General features: G+C 37.9%; 1 protein-coding gene across 1 annotated transcript in view; it reads right to left on the reverse strand.

Annotated features, from left to right (window-relative positions):
- Window positions 1-3,906: 3,906 nt before the first annotated feature.
- Window positions 3,907-27,053, reverse strand: part of LOC131525263 (nectin-2-like) — a 92,142-nt gene continuing 68,995 nt past the window's right edge. Inside the window, exons 4-7 of the mRNA XM_058752655.1 lie at window positions 26,035-26,328; window positions 23,980-24,097; window positions 21,190-21,338; window positions 3,907-8,163 (exon numbers count right to left, since the gene is read on the reverse strand). Coding sequence (XP_058608638.1) covers window positions 7,619-8,163; window positions 21,190-21,338; window positions 23,980-24,097; window positions 26,035-26,328 — 1,106 coding nt within the window. The 3' untranslated portion in view covers window positions 3,907-7,618. The remainder of the gene's footprint in view (window positions 8,164-21,189; window positions 21,339-23,979; window positions 24,098-26,034; window positions 26,329-27,053) is intronic.

The following is a 27,053-nucleotide window of genomic DNA, read 5'->3' on the forward strand; positions in this document are numbered from 1 at the left end:
AATAATTAAGCCATTACATCATATTTCACGGACTTTAAAATGAACCGTTCCCTCCTGGTGGAATGACCTGCCAAACTCAATCCGAGCAGCTGAATCCTTAGCCATCTTCAAGAATCGGCCAAAAACACATCTCTTCCATCTTTATCACTCTCTTTTCTAATTATATTCTTTAAAAAATTATAATAATCTTTTCTAATCTTTTTGCATTTTATCTATTTGTTTTCTTTTTATTCATTATACAATTAACAAAAGCAAAAAAAGGCCTCTAACACTAGCTTTCTCTATTCTTTTTCTATTAAAAAAAAACCTTGCTACGTGTACTGCATTAAACTAATTGAGACTTGTTCTAGCACTTGCATATCATTGCTCTTTTGTTGATTTTGAATGCTTCCACTGTAGCTTTGGATAAAAGCGTCTGCTAAATGAAAAAATAAATAAATAAATATTATATATATATATATATATATTTTTTATATATGAAGAGCTCTTTTCCAAAACGCGATAAACGGCATTTAAAAAAAAAAAAAATTGAGTTAACACCAAAATCAGTATTGTATCTGGTCAGTATTGAAAAGTCAATTTTCAATTTTACACAAAATGCGATATCCGTCGTGTTATTGTCATGTTTTCTCCCTTTTTCCCCAAACCGCGACAAACGCCAGTCTCCCTTCTCTGCAGAACGCAATATATCCGCTCAACCAATCACAGCGCACCATTCCACGCACTGTAGACAGTAATGGCGGCGCTCTGAATACACCCGAAATCTGAGTTTTCCTCATCTACTTTGTACTTTGTGATCAACAAACAAACAAAAAGGGCTGCACGATAAATCGTATGTGATTGTCATGCGCATCTCATCAGTAAAGCCGGTTCTGTGATCTCCATCACGTGCTTTCAGATGCAGCGGCATTTAATACACAGAGCCGTAGATCACTGACAAGCTGCACAATATCGCGTTCATAATCGCAGATGAATCGCATTCGATTATGAACCCGATATTGCGTAGCTTGTCTGTGTAAGTGTTTTTATTAATGCCATTAATGTTTTTGTTAATACAGCGTATAGCACTAGTCAACTAAATGAATGTAACATGGCAATGCACTGGAAGTTGAATGTAAGGGAAATGTCATTTTGGAATTTCTGTGGTCTAATGTGATATTGTTGTTCATGTTCTTGGTCGTGATTAAATTTTATTTTATTTTATCCTTTAAGTTTCAATATGAAAAATAACTTTTATATTGATTCAATGGATTGCATTTTGGAAAAAAAAAAGTGTCATGGATTTATTGCATTTGGGGGTCTATTTTATAGTAAATCTTTGAAAATCAAAATCTGGATTTGAATTTTTAATGTTATTATAACCTAAAGATGGTATGTGAAAGTTTGAAATAGAAAATAGTGTTTTTCATCTTGCCACTTTCTTGTTTAAAAAAAAAAAAAAACACATTTTTACTCAAATTAATCCAAATGGATTTATAGCGTTTTGGAAAAGAGCTCTTCATATATATATATATATATAAAATAATTTTATAAAAATATAATATACAGTATACATATATTATAAAGTAATATATGTGGGTATTACCTTTCTCATCTAAAATATTTTATTATTTTTAAAGTTTATTACAGTATAAAATATTTATTCACGATATATAATATAAATAGCCACAAATCACTTTTACATTTTTTATTTTTATATACGTAACATGTATCTCTCTCTCTCTCTCTCTCTCTCTATCTATTTTTTAATAATATATAAAATAATTTGAATTATTACAACTTAAAATATTAAATGCAATTTATTATATTTTATTTATATCTATATTTTGTTTATATCTAAACAATAAATATTTATTCAAATTCTTGTATACATTTACACACATTTGTATGCATTTTCTTTTTTTTTTTTGAGCAGTCACCTTTTTGATTTCTCACTCATCATTATTGGGAAAACCTGTTTATTTTTGGAATTTTGCCTGAATCTATTGCACAACAACAACAAATGAAATGCATATTAAAACTTCTACCTAACTGATTTTAAGTGATTATGACGGCATGCTTCAGTTAATTGTGTAACTGAGCGTTTCGCTCTCAATCTGACCTCTAATAGAGCACATCTCACTGCTGATCCTGCTCTCAACATGTGACCCACTTTTTACGATGTGTGCTTGAGGAGTTTAGCTGCCCGTCATGCTATCCCTGCCACACACAAAAAAACACATCAACATCCTTCCAGGATTGCGTTTCGCTTGTCAGTCGGGGGTCAGAATGTAATTTCTGTCGGAGACTAGCTATGTAAGTCGTGCATCATTGTCCTGCTGCATCACAAGAGCTCCTGGAAGGCAGAAAACATACTTGCAGAGAGAAACATTCACAAAACACAAGATGCAGAAAATATCAAGTCAACAAATGGATACGTGAGACAAAGCGCTTATAAATCCACCAGGTTTTTAATTACAACCAGTATACAAAAATAATGTGACGGGACAATAATGGGACTTGGAATGTACACGCTTTCGTTTCTGCTCCAAATAAACACCACACAAGTTTAAGTGTTTTTGTTAGCGCTAATCACATCTTTGTGATGCTAAAGCATCCTCTTCCTCCAAAACAGACTAAATATCTTACACAATGAAAACAAAAAAAGCAGCAAAACAACCAGACGGCATGGAGGTAATGCAGGGCTGCGTATCAATTAGTAATGCGTTTGCTAGTTCTCTAATTTATTTATAGTATTCACAAGTAGCTGATGAGAGGGAACAGGCCATGAAAACACACGTGTGGAGTCGCGATTTCGTCTAATGGCTCCGAGTTGCTTTGAGACCGGAGGCAGATGCAAACTGCAGACGCCATAACCCATTTCTGTTGTCAAAAATTAAGAGTAGTGGTTGCGGACAGGCTGCGTAATTGCATGCCAGAAACATTGGTTTGTAACCTGGCAGTGTTCTGCCCGCTGTGGCACCGTTTTCAGAGAGGATTAGAGCCCCAGCGGTTCCCACCTCATCTAAAGGAGTCTTTCAGGGTTATAAAACCGCATGACTGGCGAGGAACGGAGGAAACTTGCATGAATCTTGATAATGTCTTTCATTAAACAGGATAATACTGGTGTACGTCAGCGTAATAGTTTCTCACGTAGCTTTTAACTGCAGAGAATAAATCCTGGATGGCCACAGTGTGTGCGGGGAGATCTGAGGGCGAATCTCACAGAAATCACGGCCTGGTTCATATTTCAGCCCAACATCAAAGGGAGAAAATATGATGATGATGATAATAATAATAATAATAATAATGCTATAAGACAATCAAAATTCATAATAATTATTAAAATATAATTTTTTAGAAAAATATTTATTCAAAATGTTAAATAAAAATAAACTACAAAATTAACTCAATTAAAATGTAAACTTTATACTAATAAAGCATTTACATTTTACTTGAGTTAATTTGGAGGCGATATATTTTTATTTTGTATTTTGAATAAATATTTTAAAATGTAAATAATATTTTGAATAAATAAAATGTAATACAATTAACATCATTACAGTCAAGAAAAAATAATGCCCATTTTCTTTTCCATAATTATGAATATTTAAAAAATATATGCATTCAAAATATTTAAAAAAAAACAAGTCACAAAATAACTAAAATCCAAACACTTGAGTTACTTGAGTTAATTTTGAAGTGAAATTTTACTTTATTTTCAGATTCATTCTTTGCCGTAATTATTAAAATAATAAAAATAAAATAAAAAAATAATTTTTACAAAATGAACTCAACTAAAAGGTAAATTAAAGCATTTCCATTTGACTTGTTCATTTTAAAGTAACATTTTATATTTTGTATATACATTTAAAATGTAATTATTATTATTATTATTAATAAATTAATTACAGTCAAAGAAAAAATAATTTTGACCAATTCAATACTATTTTTCATACTTTTCAGGCCTGAAAATATCATTTAGAAAATGTACTTAAATTTCCATGACAAAATGAAAAATAAGCTACAATGATCTTTAAACAAAAAGTAACTTCTTATTTCTCTTCTTTGAGTCACAGGCATCATATGACCAGGACATGAGCACGAGATTCACCCGCTACAGTCGAGTATGCGTGCATGTGTGTGTGTGTGTGTGTGTGTGTGTGTGTGTGTGTGTCTAGCTAGTGTTGACGTCTTGTCATGTTGAGGGGTGAGAGTGTGTGTCATGTTGTTGAGGGTAAAGAGAGCAAAAAGTTGTCAGTGCAAAAAGTTTGTGCGAGAACGTCAATCCGTACTGTACTTTCATCGCAGGCCGTGTGCCAGTTACTAACTAGTGTGCGTCTGGGAAACTACATCTGCTGAATGCGCAGGATTCCCGGCCCGCCTGTCTAAATCACAGACTCAAGGCAGCTGAGGTTATTCTCTTGTCTACTCTGGGCTATTATACTACATCTGCTTTATATTTGGTGTTGGCCGTAACTGACCACTACATCTGTTATTTACAGTACCGATAAATAACATTTTTCTCTCACTGGATTTCTTGATGATAAATACATACATATACAGTATATATATATCTCACACATAGGACACGTCACGTCAAGATACACACCATCAACACCTCACAGGATAGCACTGGTTTCCATCCATAGTATATAACAAGCTCAACAAAAAGAAGAGAGTATAGTTTGTTCTCACAAGTTTTGACAAAGATTTTTTTTGTAATACAGCAGTTACGTGATGTGATAGGAACCTGTTGCAGTTTTTACACAAAAGACGTCAGGCAGAAGCGATCTGTCCGAGTGTTTTTCATACACAGTGTCACAACCTGACAACACAACACAACATTCAGAGTGAAGGAATAATCAGCTCCACAGCTGATGAGTTAATAATGACTTGCACCATAATGCGGAGCAATTAAGAAGCATCACGTGGGGACAATTTGCCGTTGCTCAGGTGGTCTTGTTTTTCTTCTTTTCTTAATATTGTTGATTGATTGCAGTCTTTAAGTATGGCATCCATTTACAATATATAGGATTTCAACATCGCATGAATTGCGGCGAGCTTCCAAACCTAAAACACATCCCAGAAGGCACTTACATCAACTTATCAAAACATATGTTTTTGTTTCATAATATTGAGAACATGTGGACAGATGGTATCTTTCATCTCCAAACATTCCCAGGCGACGTCCAGGTCATATTTTCACTCCAAAATTAAAAATCTGCGAAATTACGTTACATAAAGTAAATGGGGCCTATTTTGCATCGTGGCTTTATTAAACCGATTCTTTATTGTATACTCTAAAAAAAGATACTGTAATGGCTTCTTAAAATTTAAATAAGCATCATTTACAATAACACATAAGATAATTACTTCCTTTGATTCTACAGTAAAATGTGACCCAGACATATTCTTTGTGAGTTTTGCCCAATTATTTCAGTAATTAATCTTTACGTAGCCTTGGGATTGTGCGAATGAGGACATGGCATCACTATGTAACCCTTAACACTAATATTCTATAATAACATTCAGAGAAGTTCAACAAAAGATTCTATTAAAACACTAATACTAAAAGTTGTGAAAACTTGATTTGGCAACATTGCTCTTTCAGTTTTCTCAAGTCTCAAATAGCATTTTAAAGTCAAACGTTCAGCACAGTAACTCACAATACATCACAGGCCTCTCTGAATGCATGAATCTGCCTGACATTGACTCCAAATTCATACTAAACAGGTGAAGTTAATACCTTTGCTACTGCTAATAACACAATATTGACTGGCGCAATAAGCTCCCCATTTTCTCTCTCCACTTCTTCATTTTTGTCGTCGTTATCAGCTTGAATATTTCAAGGCCCAAGCAGCTCTCAGAAAAGTAGCTTTGCCATCCTTATTTTTCAGTGCAGTGATGCAACTTGAAGTGCTTTAGGGAGGGGGGATAAAAATTAACAGCCTTGCAAGTCTGCAGCGTGGGTGAACACTGTAGGCTAGAGTAACTACCGCCTTTACAGTCACTGGGTCCAGATAGTATAATCTCCAAATTACTCATGCTATATCTGCTTTGCTGGATATGGAGTTCTGTCTGGGTAGCGTCGCATCGGTGAGCGTGTTGCTCCTTTGTCATTATCGCTCTAACCTCCCTCCACCGAAGGCTCGATGCTATGAAACCAAGGATGAATGAGTCACGGCTCAAGTAATTCAAAGCACTGCTGAAGCATCCATACAAGCGGCACGATATTATGCAAAGCACGCGCTCGCCGACAACCCAGAGACTAATGAACCCACATCTGGACGCACATTGTTACACACTCATAGTTGTCTGAAATGTCTTTTTTTTTGTACTCTAAAAAAAAAAGTCAGCTTATGCACAAGGCTTCAAAACAAACTACTGACCGGCTCTAGAGGGACTCGGTAAAGCGAGTGGCCTAATCTTGCTGCCGAACATACGGTGAGAGCGCTTCGCCCCTTGACCTTTTTTCACAGCTGGCAGCGTTTCAACACCGTGGACTCCGTTGAACCGGGCAGCATATGCCGCCTGGCTTAACGCTCCCCGCTGAGGTCCGTCAAGCGCTCCGCTGTCCACATAATCCCACACTCAAAGGCACATCAGTTGCGTTTCTCTCAAGGCCCAGCCTTTGCCGCCAATCTATGATGTGCATTAATCTACTTAATCTGTTTTAGTGAAGTTAAAATACAACGTGGTGTAGACTCCAAGCCTATTTCCTCCTGGAAGGATTCGTGCTGAAGCTAGTCGTGCTCCTGTCTGCATTTTTTAGATGTTGCGTTCTATGGTTTTGATATAACTGGATTAATCAGGGGTTGGGAAAAACATGCATCAGCCCAAAACGCAAGCGGCTAATGCACAACACTCTTCTGAATTAAACATTGCCCGGAACGAACCGTTCTGCAGAGGTTGATGGAGTACGGAGAGAAAAAAAATAAAATAAAAAAAACACTATTACGCCTCTGCCTAGAACCCCTCGAGTCATTCAGAAAATTCCTTTAGCGTAACAAGACATCCGATTAATAAACGAGAGCTAAAAAATAGTGGGGGAAAGTTAAAAGCGTTCACAGCTGGAGTTGATCGGCGCCACAGATGAATGACCCAGATGCTGGAGCGAGCGTTGCGTTGCCTGTTTTCTGTTTCGCTAACAAAACATCCAGCTGTTCTTGAAGACGACATTCCCAGGATTTGATAAAAGAAGCCTGCCGTAAGCAACCTGGAGAGAGCGGCCTTAGCTTCTAGGTCACAGCTTGCTGAGCCACTCGTGCGACGTAGCATTGACAGTCCTCTATGCTTAATCACAAGGCTTTCTTTTCACTTCAAAGAGCCCACTTGAGTATTGTGCTCATGGGAGTGAATCAACCACAAAAGATGGATTCTGGCTAGAATGGGCGTTAACGAGAAGTTACAGTTACACAACAACCAAATAACTCTTATTTTTAGTCAGTATTATGCGTTAAAAGAAGTACACATCGTGAGGGGAGTAGCATTAATGTGTGTTTTAAGTTCAATAATGAGTGCTTTCGTCTACAGATGTGACATTAACCGTTCTGCTTCCGCTCCTCAGATGGCAAGTTTCCATCTTTTTGTTTTAAAAGGTCAAGTAAATATCAGTCAGGTGTATTATCTGCTTCCTCTAGACGTAAATGGCAGTCCGGGAGATGATGGACCCGTCTCGCTGGGACTCCATGTCGTCGTCCAGGTAAGGTGTGCACTCATCTTCGTGCCGGTGGATTTGGTAGCTGGGCGGCAGTCCGCTGAAACGGTCGTACTGTTCGTCCTCTTCATCCTCCAGGCTGTCGTTGAGAGCGTCAAACTTCCTGCGCTCAGCCTCATTCATCTCGCCACTCAGCAGGATGTCATGGGCAGTCGGCGTGTTTCCAGTCATGCGTGGGAACTCGTTGCATTTCTCCACCAGGGCGCCGGGGTCACTTTCGCGGTACGTGTAGATCGGCCCGTTGTTGTTGGCTCCCGCGCCATTCTTGCTAGCTTTCTTGCCTCCAAAAAGGCGAGTTTTGTTGCCATAAGCGCCCTGCTCGCCGTCGCCCGAATATCCATGCTGATGGCGGCGACTTCGCATCACTAACACGGCGACCAACGCGCTGACCAAAACGAGCGCCAAGAAGCTTCCCAGAATGGCTCCGGCCACCACGCCAGCACTGGACGGGTCTTCAGTCGACTCTGCAGAGGAGGGGAGGGGCACAAATGAGGAAGTTTCTGCTTGGTGGTAGTAGCTATTCTTCACCATAGGTGGTGGTGGTCTACGATTTGGTTCAGTTTAGACTGAGTAATGGTTTTTGGCTGCCCCCAGTTCCCAGCTACAAGTCCTATGGTGTGAGCCAAGTTTGCCGAATCCGCTCTCGGGTCGAGAAAACAACACAAACGTCCGTTCCTTCTACGCTCGGGAGCTGACCAGGTGAATTACACTACACAAGTGGAGAGTTAAAAAGAGAAACACACAGATGGAGAAGGGATGTGGAGATTATGTCACAGTATGGTCATGCAAAGAGGAAGAAACGTAAGTAACATAGGGAACGCGGCCCTCCAGCTAACGTCAGCTAATTGGTCAGCTTGCGCATTCCCACCAAATTCCCGGGAACGTGTCCAAGTCACAAACACTAAAGGAACACCTGCTTCAGGAAGGATTAACCCCATTTCATGCTGCATAGAGCCTGCATGGAATGCACTGCTGAGGCAGCATGCACAGGAAGTGATGTCTATATTCATGTAAGTATCTAGTGGTGGTGAAGTCAAGAAAATTAATTATATTTACAGTCTGATTTAATCAAAAGTTTTCTGGCCCAGCCTGTCTGTGCAACTGAAAAGACAGTAATAGTGCTTTGCAAGTCCACTGCATCGATTTGGTTAAATTACTTTATTGCACAAGTCAATATATTACAAAACTGTGGTCCTACAGCTAACCTTATAAATATGCAAAGCGAGAGAATTATGAAAAAGTGCACGAGTTTGAGGTTTTGTAAGAAGTTAAATGGATTAAAAATACACCCAGCTCACTGATTTAAATAACAGTTTTACAGTTTTCTGAAAAAACCTGAGTGGTGCTTGTCAGTGCAAAACTCTTTTCTCCAATGCAAAAGTGTTGTAGGTGCCAAGGTATCTCTAAGTGATCTCTTAAATTGCTTTGAAATACAATAGCACACTTTCTCAAGACACGCAATTTGAGAAATCATATCATGCCCATACAGTAGCTCTAACTGTACAAAAGAGAGTTGTTTCTTTTAATGAATCACTCAAAAAGACTCTTTAAGAGTTACTGTTTGAATCATAACAGAAAAGTGTTTTTAATATTTACATACTAATCAAGCTGTAATGTATGATTCTTTTAATTTAAAAAAAGAAGAAGAATGCATTAAAATGTTCTGTACTTTTCCATTACTTTTCAAAGGCTTAGTGACTCTTTCTGTATGATAAATTGATTCAAATGTTGAAATGTCTATTTAAGCAATTCAAAACGCTGATTCATTCAGAAAACAAACAAGTGAATCTCTAAACGAGCGAGTCATTGAATTATTTACGCTAAATTCAGAAATGCCACTACTGTGTATCGTTTCTAAAGTTAGTCAATGTTTGCAAGCGTGCTGTTGGTCTGAACATAAATATGAGGGTTAGAGTAACAGTGACTGTAACCTTAGCAAACAGTGCTACTGAAATAAGCTGAAGCTTTGTAGGTTGTTTAATTAAAAGGCCAAATAGCATGCACACTCCTATAAACTTATGCCTCGCTCTCGGTCAAGCAATCACCAATTCCACCTCCTGCAATTTCCCCCGTTACCATGACAATTTGAGTCATTATGTATTCAGGCTACTAGAAACAAGTCAAGAGGCTTTTTCCCAAAAAAAAAAAAAAGTCTCTGCTCTGCTCGTTTTTACGCTACGGGCTCCAGAACTACTGAGAAACCTTTCATACAAAAAGAAGAGTAGGCTACTGATGAAAATATATGTGTGAACATGTACAAGTACATTAAATTTCTTCCCACACAATTTGGATACGACTTAATATTCCTGCAATATAACAAGCGTACGATCGCTCCCTCTCCCACACACTTTTTTTCCTGTTCGTTTGCTCCTCTGCTGGTTTGTTTTATCCCAGTCCCGGGAGATATAGAGGTGCTAAAAGAGCTCTTTCTTAGGATACCCTATTCCATTTCGCCGTGCCTCTCAGTCCACTGTCATTAAAGTCTCTTCAAGCCCCGCTGCTACTGAAAACAGGCTCGCATGTGGGACTGAGATGCACACATACACATGACTACACAACCAGCTAACATCCCCAATCTCTCTTAACCTCACTCTCCTGGCGCTATCTCTGCCAGATGCCACAGCTCAGGATCCATTATTCATCGGCCTGGCAGACAGTATCTGTGAACCCCACGGACGACATCTAGCTCTGAGACTGAGAGACAAAAGACAAAAGGTGGGTTGAGGAGAGATACGGCGCCGCTTCACCGTGATTCTGAGCATGACCGAACAAATAGCCTGTGTTACATTTTGACCGCTCTTGTTGTCAAGTAAAAAAACGGAGCCGCACACTTAAGACATTTTCAATTTTAACGATCCTGCATCTTTAAGTAGCCGTAGTGTGAGGGCTTAACCTTTTTTGGGTAAATTTAAGATATTGTTATCCAAACGATGGCACTTGGCCAGCAGGGAAGTCTTGTGCTATCGATCCACTTCGGGGCTAATAAAACATTAAGCCGCAGAATTTACTAACACAACTCTTTATGAGTGTTATTGAAAAACGTAAAGTTCCTACAACCCACATTAAGAGTGAACCTTAGAGAGTTGTGGAAGCTGTTAAAGGTCATTATTGTCTAAGAATGTTGATGGGCTCACGGACAAAGCACCTCTTCAGACCTTGTGACCTTTAACGTGTCTGCTATGCTCCTCGAGTGCCATAACTACAGCACATTATTATTCTGCCACATTCTGCTAATGGCATGCTACAAAACCGCTCAACATTAAAGTCCACGTTTCAATTTTCCTGCATACATGCATAGCTGGAATTGGTTGCTTAGGATAACAATGTGAGAAATGATAACTTCTTAGAGAGTTTATTAAAACACAAGACCTATATGGAGCGCATTAGTGGCCATCCACTTTTTTAGTGCCAACTTTTGTTTCCATTAATTTTCCCCATAGGGATTTTTGAAGAAAAACAAGAGGCTTATAACAGTTAAAAGGCATGAACCAAATCAACCATCTACAAGGTGAATGATAACATTTCCAATTTTGATTTGAAGCTAAAAAGAATTTGAAAATGGAATAAAAAGACAAAAGGTACAACGGCTTTAATGAGGGAAAGAACTACATATATATTCTATAATTCAGACTTATATCTATATATTTCAATACACATTTATATATTATCATTTACAACTGCATACTCACGATTTAAATTTATTTACTAATGTATTTATTTATGTGTGTGTGTGTGTGTATTAGGGATGTGCACGAGTACTCGATTAATCGATTACTCGAACGCATCAGTGACGATCGAGCATGAAAACGATGATCGATTGGCTCTAAAAATGCTTCTTTTTTTTTTATTAAACTACTTTCATTCTTTCTGATTGGTTATGCTGGTATTTGGGCGGTAGTCTGATATTTGATTGGTTATGGCTGCGAGAAGTTGTGGTCTAGAGACAAGACCGGAGCACAGAGCGAATATGGCTTCTAAAGCGCACAGCGATGTCTGGCAACACTTTGAAAAACTTGACGAAAAAACTGTCAAGTGTAAGATGTGCAGCGCCACACTCGTCTACAACTCCACAACAAGTTCGATGCGTTACCATCTTGCACATAAACACAAAAAAGCAGATGATGCCGATGCCACTACCAGCAGTCAGACGAGCATAAGAGATTTCACCATCAGACAGAAATGCGACACAGGCAGGGCAGAGAAGATGATGCAGCTAATAGCAGAAATGACAGCAGAAGACTTACTGCCTATTAGTTTTGTTGAAGGTGAAGGTTTTAAACGTTTAATGAATTACGTTGAGCCCCACTATACTGTCCCATCACGCAAAACGGTCACTGCAAGGATTGATGCTCTATACGAAAAATGCGCTTGTTCAAAAATTCACAGCGCAGTATTAGAGACGCGAGGTTTCAAGGAAAGACACACAGCTGTGAACATTGCCAACTACCTAAAAGACCGCCGGTCTAATTGTAAATAGACTCCGCACTCGGCTTTCATCTGAGCACGTAGACCGACTGATCTTTTTGAATAAAAATATGTAGTCCTTATGTTAAGTTTTATTAGCCATGCATGGTAAAATATTCAGGCTGTTTTTGTTTTAAGTTTTAAGCAGCATAGTTAAATTATGCCGGCTTTATTTTATTTACCTTTACCGACTGATCATTTTGAAAGAAATGTTATTTTACCTAATCTTTAAGTTTTATAGCTGTGGTAAAAATATTCAGGCTATTTTTATTTTAAGTTTACGCAGCGAAATTATGCTGGCTTCTAATTTTCGTTAGGTTATGGGCTACTTAACAGTCGTTTGGTGAAGTTGTATTAAACTTTATTTTTGCGAACCTTTTACAAAAAAACTTTTTTGATCCACAGCTGTTGTGATGCTGCTGAAGTAAAATATTGTTTTGTTAAAAATAACAGTTGAATAAAATAACTGAAAAGCAGAGTAACGTGTGTTTTATTTGTTTTATAAAACAGAAAAAGGTAGGTTATCTTTTTAAAAACTGATTCAAAATATTTATACAAATAATAAGACACATAAATATTGATGGGGATAATACTGTAAAATAACTTTTTTTGGCTTCAGTTGCCATTGTTTTAAAGCGCCCTGTAACGGGAGAAGCGCATCCACTACTTTCTGGTTGGCACACAGTTCAAGCTCACATGCATTTTGTGTAGATAAATACAATTTGTAATATAACATTTACATATTGTGTATCTAGGCTATGTGATTCATTTTATATACACAATGCCTCATGTAGAAAAAGCGCTTCAGCTTCACCTCACACTGTTATTTCTTTTAAATGTTTACTGTATTAACCACTATTGATGGTGATTTTTAATAATCTGTGTTAATTTAATTATTTTCTGAATTCTGTCATAGTTTTATCATCAACGTTTTTAACAGGGCTTTAATTAAAATATTTTAATTGTCGCTATGACGCACACGCCCCGCCCCTTGCTTAAGCTCCACCCCCCGATTAATCGAGTACTCGTTTCTCAAACCTGTGGATTACTCTAAATGAAATATGATCAGAAATGCCCATCCTTAGTATGCATGTATGTATGTATGCATGTACACACAAACACAATTATTTACATTTATATATTAAGATTAGTATATTTACAACTGTACATTCTGGTTTCATACAAGTTTTTCCTATTTGGTCTTTCATATAAATACAGACATACATTATATATGAATGTACTTTTTACTTACGGAACACAACTGTATTTGCATATGCAGAAGCTCTCTATACATTGTGTCATCAGTTTCCTGGTAGAATTGATCAATTCCAGATATTTTCAACTCAACAAAATGGCACCTTTCCCAAAGCACAAGAAGGCACTAACTATAATTATGGAATTCAGGGTTGTAATTTATGCCATTATCCATGTTTTTCCCAAGCTATAGGTTGAAGATAGAGACCACTCGGCAGTCTGATTGCTAGCAGAGCTCCACATCAGGTCCTCACAACGCCGCCCGCATTTCACTCATCTATAAATGGTTCCTATTTATAAAATAACACAACTACCACCCCAGGTAGAAATACAACCGCTATGGAAGCAATCAATCACACAACAACAGTGCACCCAAAGTGAGCCGCACATGCACCGCGTGAGTGCGATCATTATATTCTAATTTATTTCTGCTAAAATACACAGGTTTTTGGCAGTGCAGAAGGAGAGGTATGATGGATAGAGCGAACGAACGCAGACAGATCGCATTTCCTTTGACTGTAAAGAATAGGCTCAAATCTCAGCCGTGGCCTGCGGTGGCCCCTCCCTTCTGCGGTCTCACACGTCCTGTATTGATTTATTGGAGAGCTCAGGGCGCATAAGTTCAGCTTACACCAACCTCTCCCGCTGTCCTCCTAAAGCCCGGGCTAACTGACAGGTGACGTGGTGACCACTAATGGTGCTGCCAAAAGTGATGTAGGAAAGCGTCCAAAGGGCTGCCTGACCAAAGAGTGCACTTCCACCAAGGTAATTACTTGAAAAGCACAAAAAGACCCAGGTTTTGAGATGCAAAATTGTGTGCTTACACGACTGGGTCATGTGCAGCGCCTGTTAGAAAGTGCTAAATCCAACAGATCTCGATGTATAATTGGGCTTTGAGCAGATCCTAATAACACTATTGCCAGAGACACTCGTTTCCGTGCTAGAACACACGCGCGCACGCGCTTGTTGACGGCTTAAAGAGCTGGGCGTTAGCAGCTTCTCTGGAGGAGGATGGTATTTCTGACATGCACGTTTCTCAATTTCGATCTGTGGCAGGCAATAATCCCAGGGTGCCTATCTTGATTTCTTTTGTCCTGCTAAAGTCACCGTGTGCACTGTACATCAAAGACCCGGCGTAAGCATGGCTGAGTGGATTACAACATCAGGATAAAAAGAAAAAACCTTGCAACCTCGCCAGGTCTTGGGTCGTGAACATGAGATTTCCAAAAATGTCATCATGTACAAAAAGAGCTGGGTGACAAATCGAACATTGGCATATCTCACACACACACACACACACACACACACACACACACACACACTACCTCCATAAGCTATTTTAAATACTACAGTATATATACATACAGTATGTATACACATACATATATGCACACAGGCATTTTTTCAATTTATTTTCATGATGTCTCGCTGCTATCAGTGAATCAAATCAAACCTCTGATTCAATGTTTTGTCTGCGTCATCACTCAGAAATTTAGATCGTCTCTGCATGACAATTTTTTCACTTATTAAAATGTTTTAGTAAGAATATACGCAGGTAAATATTGATGTTTGTTTTTATACTGGTATATAACATTTATATTAAATGAAAATAGTTGCATATCATTCATCCATGGCATACTTTTTCCATGTCACAGTTTAATATGTAGAGACGACTATAAATAAGCTAAAATATTGCTTTGTTTATTGTTATATAGGTGTGTGTAACTGAAAATCATTCTAGTTCATTCTTGTGTTGGTCTTGATTATTAAAAGGATAGCTCATAACATTTTCAAAAATTTACATTTTGTTAGCATTATTTCACCATTCATTCAAACCTGTATGAATTTCTTTCTTCCAAACAAACCGTTTTTGTTCCCCATTGACTTTTTCATAGTATTTTTTTTCTATGGAAGTCAATGGGGACCAGCAACGGTTTGGTTATTCAAAATACTTCAAAATATCTTCTTTTGTGTTCAACAGAAGTAAGAAATTCATATAGGTTTGGAACAACTTGAGGGTGAATGAATAACATTTTCAACTGTCCCTTTAACTAGAATTCCTATATTTTACTTATTGCATTAAACATTTTGAATCCATCTGGCTCTATGATTGAAAATGATAGCTCCTCTGTTTGAGGGGGGGAAAAACACCCCTTTAAATAAAGATACATATTGAATATGACGAGAAGACTGGAACACAGATCCATTTATAGTCTAGCCCTTTATGCAGAGCACAAGTTTATTAGAGGGAAGTTTCAGGTAATGACGAATAATGACAGATAACAGGATTGTGGAAGCGGTAGAAATCGCTTGGCTAAGCCAGGCTAACCACAGCTAAGCTGTAAAAGGATCCTGTAATGATTTTTCAACAGTTCATTGCATCCGCCATCACATCAGTGTCAACATCCGTGAGAAATTCGTGAAAAATGTGCCATTGTCCCATTTCAGACAGCCTGCTCCTCATAATCCACTCAGAGCGAAGACTACTTTCCCAAAGAAAACCGAGGGGAGTAATGAGAGCCTGAAAACTAAATGTTTATGGAGGGAAAAAAACAAAAAAAAAATGCAGCCGGCTCCATCTGGCTAAGCACGGCATGTATTCTGTTTTTGAACATTAAAGCATCGGTATATATGCGGCCCGGCAGATTCTAAACTCTGACATGTGTACAAAATTGCTGTGAGAGAATGATGAAGGAGCGGCTCAGTAAAAATACTGCTTTTAAGTAAGCCTCCATTGATTCAGACACAGAGATGCATCGCTTGATACATCTTTAAAGCGCTCCGAGCTGCCCGCTTCTAGGGTAGATTGCACAAGCGATGTGTCAAAAACTGCGCAAAATAGCTCTGATATTCAATTTATCGTTGTTTGAGAAGAAATAAGGATTTTTTTAAGGCAAAACATTTTCATTAAAAGAATACATAACTAAATCTTTCAGTGTTCCAAATGGCTAATAATGTTCATGAATACTTAAACGTTCCACATGAATCATTTGCTCATTGCTTTTTTAAGGAAAGCCCAGTAAATCATTAAATCATTAGAATCCGGCCGGGTCAACAAGGCAGCCAAAAGCAAGACCCCATGAAAGCCTAATTTCTATTCCGCAATTGATCAAAGCAAAGAAAAAGGCAAGCTGGCGAGCCCTCGTGTTTCCACCGTGCGCTCTGAGGTTTCGGAGCATCTGTAATGAGTCCTAATGATGGACGGGGTGGGCTAAGAGCCAGGTAATCTTGGCAGCCCAGTTTTCTGACATTTCACTTAATGTTAGCAGGGCGATATCTCCTCGCCCTCTCGTTGCCTCCGTTTTTGTCTCGATTTTCTCTTGCTAAGCCGTGGGTGATAAGCTTCAACCAGGTGTCAGTCGACTGAGGTCTTTCTCTCACCTTATCTCACATGCTGAGTTTCAGACATTGTTTTCACACTGCAAGGCTTAAGACGCCATAGGTAAGAGCCCTATAACTGCTTGATATGATACATCAGGAATACATCAGATTTGAGTACGCCAGCACATATTCAAGACTGGAGGAACCAAATGTAATTATTTAAAGATGAAGTGTGTCATTTGTTTGATATACTGTGTGTGTGTGTGTGTGTGTGTGTGTGTGTGTGTGTGTGTGTGTGTGTGTGTGTGTGTGTATATATATATATATATGCAAAGTCAACTAGAAGAAAGATTCAAATGTCACATTCAAATTTATTCATAAAGCGCTTTTCACAAGTACACATTGTTTCAAAGCAGCTTTAAAGAAAACCATGATATTAGTGTTTATAATATCTTAATACCGTCATGCCTTTGTCACATTAGCAGATCAGAGCGCACAATTTTGTGACAATGAAATCAAGCAGTGGAGATTACTGGAGTGTGTTTTACAAGAAAATACTATTTCAGTGTTTCTACTTTAAAATTTCAATTTGTAAATTACCATTTCTTTGTAAAATAATTTACTAGCAATTTCTAAGTGAAAATTGTTTCTACATAAATGTTTTAAGTGTAATGTATATTGCCTTTCGTGAGTATGCTGTATGTATGCTAATAAAGTTGGATATATTGTATAAAGAAATCCTAAGAAATTCGTAGGACGATTTCCCTAAAAAGTGGTACTTATGAGCAATTTTTATAATTACACTCTTCACCTTTAAGAATAGACCATCAAAATCCAGTTCAGTTCAGCACTAATTTGAAAATCTGGTAGTCACAGACCCAAATCTGATGATCCAAATGGGCAAAATCATGAATGGATGCAGTGAAGTGCCTCAGTCTACAATCAGCACTGAATGAGCTAATCTTTGGATTCAGAAATTCATTTCACGCTTTCGTTCAATGTCCTTTTTGAAAAGACCAGCCTAGACCAGCTGGAACATCCTTTCAGTGCTAGTTTGATGCTGTTCTACATGATAAACCAGTATAGCCATGCTGAAGGAATGATATCTGATATTAATATTTAATATCTTGATTCATGAATATTGATTTTATAGCGTGATGTACAACTACCAAGCAGACATTGACAACCAAGCACTAGCCACTAGATATTCAGCTACTTAAGTCTTCTGTGCGTTACTTTTGTTTTATTAGGTCTGCTATAATAAGTTTTCTTTGTACTGCGACTAAGAAATTCTCAAAATATGATCATATTGCAAAACATTAGTGGGAGGAGAACTTAGAGATTTCTAAAAAAAACAAAAAAAAACAAAAAAAAAAACATAATGGTTGCCCTAGATTTGCCAGACTGCATGGTCTTTCTTGTTGACAAATGAACTCTTGCATTCAAAACACGCTGGTCTTTTCAGCAGGGACGTGCCTTGTGTGCTGTTTTTAAGTTGTGGATGCGCTTACATGCGTGCATGCAAATGTGTGCCCGTGTTTTCTGCAAAAACTCAAGAGCAGCCGCTACCAACCCCAATAAACGGCACCAAGCTTCAGCCAAGAATTTAAGCAGCTAAATGGCCTCTCAATCCCCCCAATAGAGTCTACAATGAAAGCTTTCAGTTTTCTGCATTAGCTGTCTGAAAATGGCTAGGGAGAGGAAAGAAATGAGGAAACACTCCTTCTTGGCAAGCTGCATGATTAGTCTGTTAGCTGGCACAAGCGGAGGTCTCCCCCCTTCAAGGCGGGAGGAAAGCGGGGAAAAGAAAAAGAGAGAGATTTCTACTTCTAGAGTATTCTGTCTGGGGGATGTTCCTCTTAAAAACAGCCCTCCTTCCTACCGTCTTTTCTCACTTTTTTTTTGTATTTAATTTTTTTACACAAACACATATACACACACACACACACACACACACACACACACACAATTTCTCTCCAGCTAGGCCGGTGGACCCACTGGGAACCAGTGCAATCTAGCCTCATTCACGTGTACAGCGTTTGGGAGTTGGAGGTTTTTAAATTCCTCTTGCGTCAGCACAAGTCTCACCGAGCAATCCGCCGAGCTTTGTCATGGTGTGACATTCATGCCTGCATTCGCATTAGGCCCTGCTTACACCTGATTTAATGACTTAATTGAAATACACACGGCGCAGCACAAAACCAGCACAAAATAGCAGATGGGTAAACTAAAAATTGCAGGTGGGTAGTGAATAAGTTTTTCATACTGAATTGTACTCCCTGTCAATAAAACCCAGGTTAAATCGTCCAAAATCAAGTTTGCTGGTTTTAGCTCGTTCAATTTAGTCTTCCAGGCTAAACAAGCAGGGACAAACTGGCTGGACAGTTCTGATGGTTTTAGACACTTTTCAGTGAGGATGGGAGACCAGCTAGACCAGATTCAACCATCTAGGGTTTAGCTAGTCCCCCACCATGACCAACTGAATAAAAAACAGAAAAACACTCCAAAACCATAAAAACTGACCAACTTAAACAACTTGTCCAAACTGTGAGGCCTTTTGCTGCTTAAGCTTTTTTCAGTAAGGGTTTCATGCAGGGATGCACGATATTATCAGAATCGGCCGATAATGGCCTTAAAATGTAAATATCGGCATCAGCCCGATATGAAAAATTATGCCGATATGTTTTGCCATAAAACTGACCAAACTTAAACAACTTGTCCACGCTGAAAAGCCTTGCACTGTTTAAGTTTTTTTTTTTTCTTTTTTCAGTAGGGGTTTCAAGATTGCTGTCATGTCCAAGTTGTCAAGTACTGGAAAAAAACAGCAGAGGTCTGCAAATTTGTGCAAACTGGTCAGTTTTGATGGTGTTAGAGGGGTTTTGGACACTTTTCAGAGGAAGTGTCTTTAGGAAGCTAGACCGACCAGCGAAACGCCAGCTTGACCATTCTGGGAGACCATCTAGACAAATTTAAATCGGTTAAATTGGTCAATTTTGATGATTTTGCAGGGGTTTTTTTAAATACTTTTCAGATGGTCAGGGTGCAAAGTGATTTAGATCGACCAGATAAACACCAGCTTGCAATGTTGGGGGAGCAGCTAGACCATCTTAAATAAGTCCCTACTTTAGGCTGGTTTAAGCAGCTTGTTTTTCAGCAGAGTTTGCGTGATTGATCATCGCTGTCTCAAGTACTAAATTACTTTGTGTATTAAAGAAAAGTATCAAAGATTACACATACTGATGAGTAATTCTCTGCCACAGGCACATTTCACTCAAATTCGATCATATAAAATTCAGTCACACACACACACACACACACACACACACATACACAAACACACACCAAAACAGCTCTCCTACCCTGATGAAGAGACCTGCTAGACCAGTACTAACCAGCAGAAAGCAGCCTCCACCAGCATGGAAATCACTGGCCTTTTAAGCAGGGCTGTGCAAAACGTCACGCAAACAAGATCAACGACAATGCAGTGACAACCCACTGGTTTATGTATCAAGAAGTGATTGTATGTGAATGTTTCTTTAAGCACCAGGCATCCTTACGACTGTGATAAAACTCTCCCCTATAATGCTGATGTGAAAAGAGAGAAAAAAAAAAAAAACATTACAACAACATCCCACACTTTCTTGCTACAGAGCGCCTACAAAGAGCCTTTGTTCTCCCACAAGACAATTGAAATTTCCAAAAGGATTCCCACGGATTCTAAATGCGGCTCTTGCGCTTGCCTTGGCATGAGAAAGTGCCAAAAGCACAGTGGCTCGCAGGCCTACACGCGTCCATTTAGCCAAACAGCCGCTCCGTAGCTGATCGACAACGGGTAACGTTTCAAGAAATGGACCATCAAGACGGTCTTGTGCATCAGCGATTACACAAAATGTCTGTCAGAGTGCATTTCGGCACAACAAAGCTGTAGGAAAAGAAAGAAACCCATGCACAGGAACAGAGAGGAAAAGAACAATAGCGATCCGTTTTCTTTTTCTGTTAAGAGAGGTTAAAGACACAACAGAACTATGCTGTTAGGTATGGTGAAGAGGGAAAAGAAAACAACAAGTGAAAAGAAGAAATCAAAAGCAAACCGGCAAACTGGCTCACACCAAGTGACTCCACATAGAACAAAGACTTCTGGAGAAAATCTCACGAAATTGGGTTAGGCAGGCCAACTAGAAACCCAACCACCAAGTAAGAGTCTGGCTTCTGAGGCCCACCCACATTAGAGAAGCATACATGAATCTGTAGTAGCAAGGAGAAACCCTTTTCCCATGTTGTGTGTGTTTTTCTAAGTGCGAGGGAGGTGGCATGCAACACCGTGTCCTAACCAGGCAGGAATGTTTCAGCTCACTTGAGCATGCCTGGTTCGGATGCTGTACTTGAGCTGAAAAGTGTATTGACTGTTTGCATCAATAGTGCATGTGTCATTCCTGCATTGCACTACTCACCGATGACCATGGCGGCCAGCTCTTTCTTTCCAGAGCCCAGACTGTTCTTCACCTCGCACACGAAAGTGGTGTTCACCGTTTCGTCCACCTTCCTCACCAGCAGCCGGTTCTGATCCACTCGAACCGAAGGCGGCAACTGACCCGACACGCTGAAGAACCATTGACAGAGAAAAGAGCATTTGTAGCTAGTCTTTGAAACCATGTTGGCTTAACTGCTGTATAGTTTCATTACTGACAATCAGGTTTTAACTCTTTCTCCGCCACTGACAGAATTTTGTGCGTTTTCACTGTTATACAGCAGTAGGCGCTATTACACATCTTCTGAAAGAGTAGTGAACATCGGGATCAAAACACGCCGAAGAAACAAGCTATCACATATGTAAGCAGATGCATATGTAAAATAACACGGCCATCAAACATTCCCCCGGTTTCACAGCCTAATGCCAGACTAAAATCTAAGTCTGAGCTGTTTCAACTGAAATAAACTTGCTCTGACCTGATTTTAAAATATATCAGTGCCTTTATTTTGTCTCAAAATGCACACCAGTAATGTTTTTTCTAAGGCACGTATATAAAATGTACTTAAATGTCCTAATTGAACTACGTACAGCCTAATCCTGGCTTAGTCTAAACTCTGTCTGTGAAACCAGGCCATTATATACAACAGCACATAAATCTAAACTGCCTAATGTTGAAATGTCAACCCAGGAAGTGGTTTAGGACTGTGCCAGCATTGGGGGTGTTGATCAATGCAATCTACTCCATCTATGCTTTGATCATCAATCTTGACATAGTCTTTGACAAAAACATGATTTTCTGTTGCTTTTTTCCATTAAACTTACCCACATTGAATTGTTTATTAAAAAAAAAAAAAAAAAATGTATGAACTTTTACTATGTACGAAAACTTTATTTTATTTATACAACAAAATATTCTGGGGCCGTGAAAATTGTGAAAATGCTGACAGTGACTAGAAACAAACACTGGTAGTGAAAGAGTTAATATTCATCAATCAGTCTTCAATATTATTAAATCGCTTTCCATTGATGTAATAGTTACACACAAGGCTTAAAGTATTAAGCTTAGTCATTTTATTATTTATTCATAATTTACTTTTATTTGATTTCATATAAGACCATTTTCAAGTAGATTTTTATTTTGATTAATTTGTATTTTCTGATTGCTTTCATCTTGTATTAGTAAGAACTCTGATCAACAGATGAAGGAGGCTGAAGGTCCGAAGACAGATCGAGGTGAAACTGATATAACTGTATATAATGTACTTAATTTCACAATGAAACAAATAGTTAATAAAAACAAGAAAATGCAAATCAATCACTAATGCAAATCACTAGCTGTTCAATATTTATTTATAGAATTAATGTAAATATTTTGTTCCCCTTCTAAGCGGAACTTCACCTTATTTACAAAAAATGCACCCATATATCTCTAAATATACTGTTGTTGAGACATTAGCTTGTGTTATACATGGTGGAAAATAATGACTGCTTTGTGCATGCGTGTTTCTGTGCTGTTTATGATGCAACTTTAATGCACACCATTATAATTAGGCCTACTCCATTTGAAAAAGTGCCAGATAAATCTGTAAGTGTTGCATATTTGTCAACCAACTTCAAACCCTGCAATCAAGCTGCTACATCCAAGTGTCTTTCACCCAATAAGTCTTGCTAATAAATGTTGTTTCTCGATCTGTATCGATTTATGTTCTCCTTTGTTTTGGTGAGAAAATGAAGTTGAACCAGTGAAGCGTTAATAGGCTGCTGTTGCTTTATCCCGCAGGCAGAGATACTTCCTCAATTCACAGCCAATTAGCCTGTGGCTGTTGTTAGCACCCAAACTGCCATATTTGACTTTGTTTCAGTCATATCGGAGATGGAACAACAGCACATAAATATAAATATGAAATATGGATTCTCTTCAGACTAAATGAATAGTAATGCTAATGAAAACAGAATGAATAATGTTTGTATTGTATTGTTTCCTTCCCGTTTTGAGTAAATTCTCTCATCATTTGCTCACACTCATGATATTCCAACCTTCCAAGTTTTTGACTGAAGGAAATATTTTTCTTTGACAGAAGGAAATATTTCGCAGAATGTACAAGCAGCTATTTTATATATGCACTACAGTTACATTTTTTTAAAGGAATTAATACATTTATTCAGCAAGGATGCATTAAATTGATCAGAAGTGACAGCAAAGACATTTATAATGTTACAAAAGATTACAATTCCAAATAAATGCTGCTCTTTAGAACTTTCTATTCATCAAAAGAACATTGAAAAAAAAAATGTATCATAGTTTCCACAAAAATATTAAGACTGGAGTAATGATGCTGCAAATTCAGCTTTGCATCACAGCAATAAATTATTTTTAAATATATTTAAACAGAAGACAGCTATTTTAAGTTGTAATATTATTTCATAATCAAATTACTGAAGCCTTGGTGAGACTTTCAAAAACTTCTGAACGGTAGTGTACAATTGAGAAAGAAAGAAAAAAACTGGTTTGCTCTTTTCCTTCTCTTGTTAAGTTGTATTATAGCATTGCATGAGGAACAGATCATAATTTAAGCTATTATTGAATGCATTTCCCTGAACACTGTCAGTCATGAGATAAACGTAACATCAAAATCTTGAGGCATCTAATTTAAATGTGCACGTTCTGCTTCTCTTTTTGTGTTCGACCAAAAAAATCATATGGGTTTGGATGCATAAATGACGACAGAATTTTGAACTATTGCTTAAAGTTTATTATAGAGGAACTCACGCTGTCCAGGTAACATCAGTGGGTGCAGGATTGGCATCAGCTTGACACGTCAAAACAGCATCAGTCCGACCCATGAACCAGTTATTGTCATACCCTTCTATCGTCACAGTGGGAGGATCTAGAGAGAATGTGAGATGGAGAGAGAGAGTGAGAGAGAGATCCATCTGTAAATCCTGCATTGAAAGCGCAGTTCAAAGGCTGGTTATCTGTGTTCAGGGGTGGGAAGAGAAGATACAGGTTTGCTGAAGGTGGCACTGCCCTATAGACTCTCAAAGTGCTTTGACACGCTGGAGAAATGCAAGAGAATGAAAGCGCAAGAGGCAAGGATGTTCTAACAGGGCGTTTATAAAAAGAAAACGGTGAAGTTGCAAATTTCTGATATCCTCAAACATTCCAGCTCAGCAATGCAAACACAGACACCTCAAACACTCTGTAAATAGCTTTCATGAAAAAAAAAAAAAAAACGTGAACAATGTGTTAAGGCTGACATGTGAGGCAGAGGCGAAGATGCTTAAATGCCTTTTTTGATGAAACAGGGGGTGGGTGAGGGAGAAAAGGTGTTCTGAGCGAATGATACGGGAGGGATTACGAGTTCACGTGTGTGCCACTGAGAACGCACTTCTTTAAAGGATTAGTTCGGCCAGAAATTTAAATTCTGAACTCGTTTACTCACTTTCGTGTCGTTCCAAAATCACATGACGTTCATTCTTGCGTGAAACACTACAAAAGAAGTTTTGAATAATCTGCTGGTTGGCTTTTCTTTTCAATTACAGTACGATGAGCGGGAACTGAAGCTTTCAAGCTTCAAAAAGGACATAAAAGTCCTGGGAAGTCAAATGGTAGCTTTGTGAGGAACGGAGCAAAATTTGAGTCGATTATTGACTGATAATCTTCCCCTCCAGTGAACTACTAGCTGGTAGGACAGGATCATTGAGCGAGTGAAAAGCGAATCACAAATGAATCATTCAGACCAGGGTTGTGCTCCCAAAAGCACTGCAAGCCTAAGTAGACTGTAAAAACTACTGGCTCCAGGTTTATTATAGTTGATTTATTTTTACTTGAAATAAATTTTAACTGAAATAAAATAGAATAAAACATTAAAAAAAGAAAGACTCATTTATTTTCTTTACTCAAATTTATATTATTAACATCAGCTGAACCTGACATACTACAATAAGTAAAACTAAAATAAAAATGAATAAAAGCTACAGACATTAAAAAACTAATAAAAATGACAACAAATATCAAAACTTTGAAAACAGAGAATATAAAAATTAAAAATAAAAATTATTATACAGTTATTAATAAAAACAATTATCAAAACTTTGAAATTGAAAATGGAAACTAATTCAAAATAATAATAAAAAAACAACAGTAAACATTAACTGAAATAAAACATTAAAAAAGAAAAACTTAAATGTATTTTAAGTTAATGCATTATATTTATATTATTAACTTAAAAAAATAATAATATTGAAAACTGGCAAAAAAACAAATATAAAATGTAATATAAAAAATAACTGCAACAATTATTAATACTTGTCTCTCATAGTTGAGGTATACCTATGATGAAAATTACAGGCCTCTCTCATCTTTTTTGCTTGCACAATTGGTGGCTGACTAAATACTTTTTTGCCCCACTGTATACCAGTACACACACACACACACACTTCAATTTAAAATGAAAACAAATATAAAAAAAAAATACAATTAATGAAAACTAACAGTATCTCAGTGATATTAAAATAACACTGACTGGCACCAATGGTTTCTACAATCTACTTGCTTGCAAGGTTTTTGGGAAAGGCAGCTGTGATTTGTGAACTGGATCAGATTGAATGAAAAGATCTGATTTAAAAGATGTAGTATTCATTGCTACTTATCTTTATGTTGCTTGACAGCCCTAAAGGCCCGTATTTTTATTATACTGAAAAGACCAACCAGGGTTTTCTTCATAAAATCACTCTTTGTGTTCCACAGAAGCAAGAATGGATATATACTGACTTTCTTTAATAACTACTCCCTGCAGTGTGTGAGTGTGTGTCTGAATCTTACACTCCACCACCAGCTTCAGCGGGAAGGTTCTGGCTTCGATCTGCGTCCTCTGATTCACCAAGCAGGTGATTTCTTTTCCGTTTTCTGCAGGTGTTGGGATCATCCGATACTCGCTCTTCACGGTCACCGTCCCGTCCCTCTCGGGCACTGAGGTGTGGTTATAGCGGCCGGCAATGGTTGTGATCCAGGAGATTGTTGCCTCTGGTTTTCCTTGGGCTGCTTCGCACCTGGCCACGACTACCTCAGAAGAGCCGGCTTGCACCGGGATGGCGGTAGCAGAGTTTCTGGGTTTGGCTAATGGAGGAACAACACAAAAATTCAGGAGTTTACCACATGACTTTACTTTTCAACAGCCTTTTTTATCAATCAAGTGGCGCTTGAGATAAAAGACATGCAGCAAAGCTACTCTGTACTCAGACCTGTTATTGACTTCTATTAATGGAATAATATCGAAAAAAAAAAAAAAAAAACCATTCAACAGAGCCACTTATTACACAGCTACTTACTAAATAAAAAATGGACATGAAATATTGATTGATTACTGGAGAAGAAAGAGCACAGAGTGATACAAGAGACATGAAACTAGCACACTTATGTAGGAAACCAGATGCCTGGGACAATCTGGGACGGTCAATTATACAGGTCATTATACAAAAATATTTTAAAATCACAGAACTGAGTAGAATCGAGTATATCAGAGAGCCGTGTAATAATGTCTGATAGGGGCTTTTCAGTGCATAATACTGACAACTACAGACCTAATGGTCAACAATAAGATCAAATATTAAAGATAAATGCAACTGAATGTTCAAGTTTAGGAATCTGTCATTGTTTATGACAGGTGTTTATTTGTTTAATTTATGTCACATTTAATGAAAGCAAATGAGACAACTGCTGAAAAAATGTAAACTTGAATTACACAATTTTGTCTTAATTTGCAAAAATGTATATAAAACTTTCTGAAAAAAAGAAAAGAAAAATAATTTCTTCTTAGTTCGCAAAAGTTTATTGAACTTTCA

The sequence above is a fragment of the Onychostoma macrolepis genome, chromosome 19, assembly GCF_012432095.1.
Source record: "Onychostoma macrolepis isolate SWU-2019 chromosome 19, ASM1243209v1, whole genome shotgun sequence".
In the NCBI taxonomy this organism is placed as follows: Eukaryota; Metazoa; Chordata; class Actinopteri; order Cypriniformes; family Cyprinidae; genus Onychostoma; species Onychostoma macrolepis.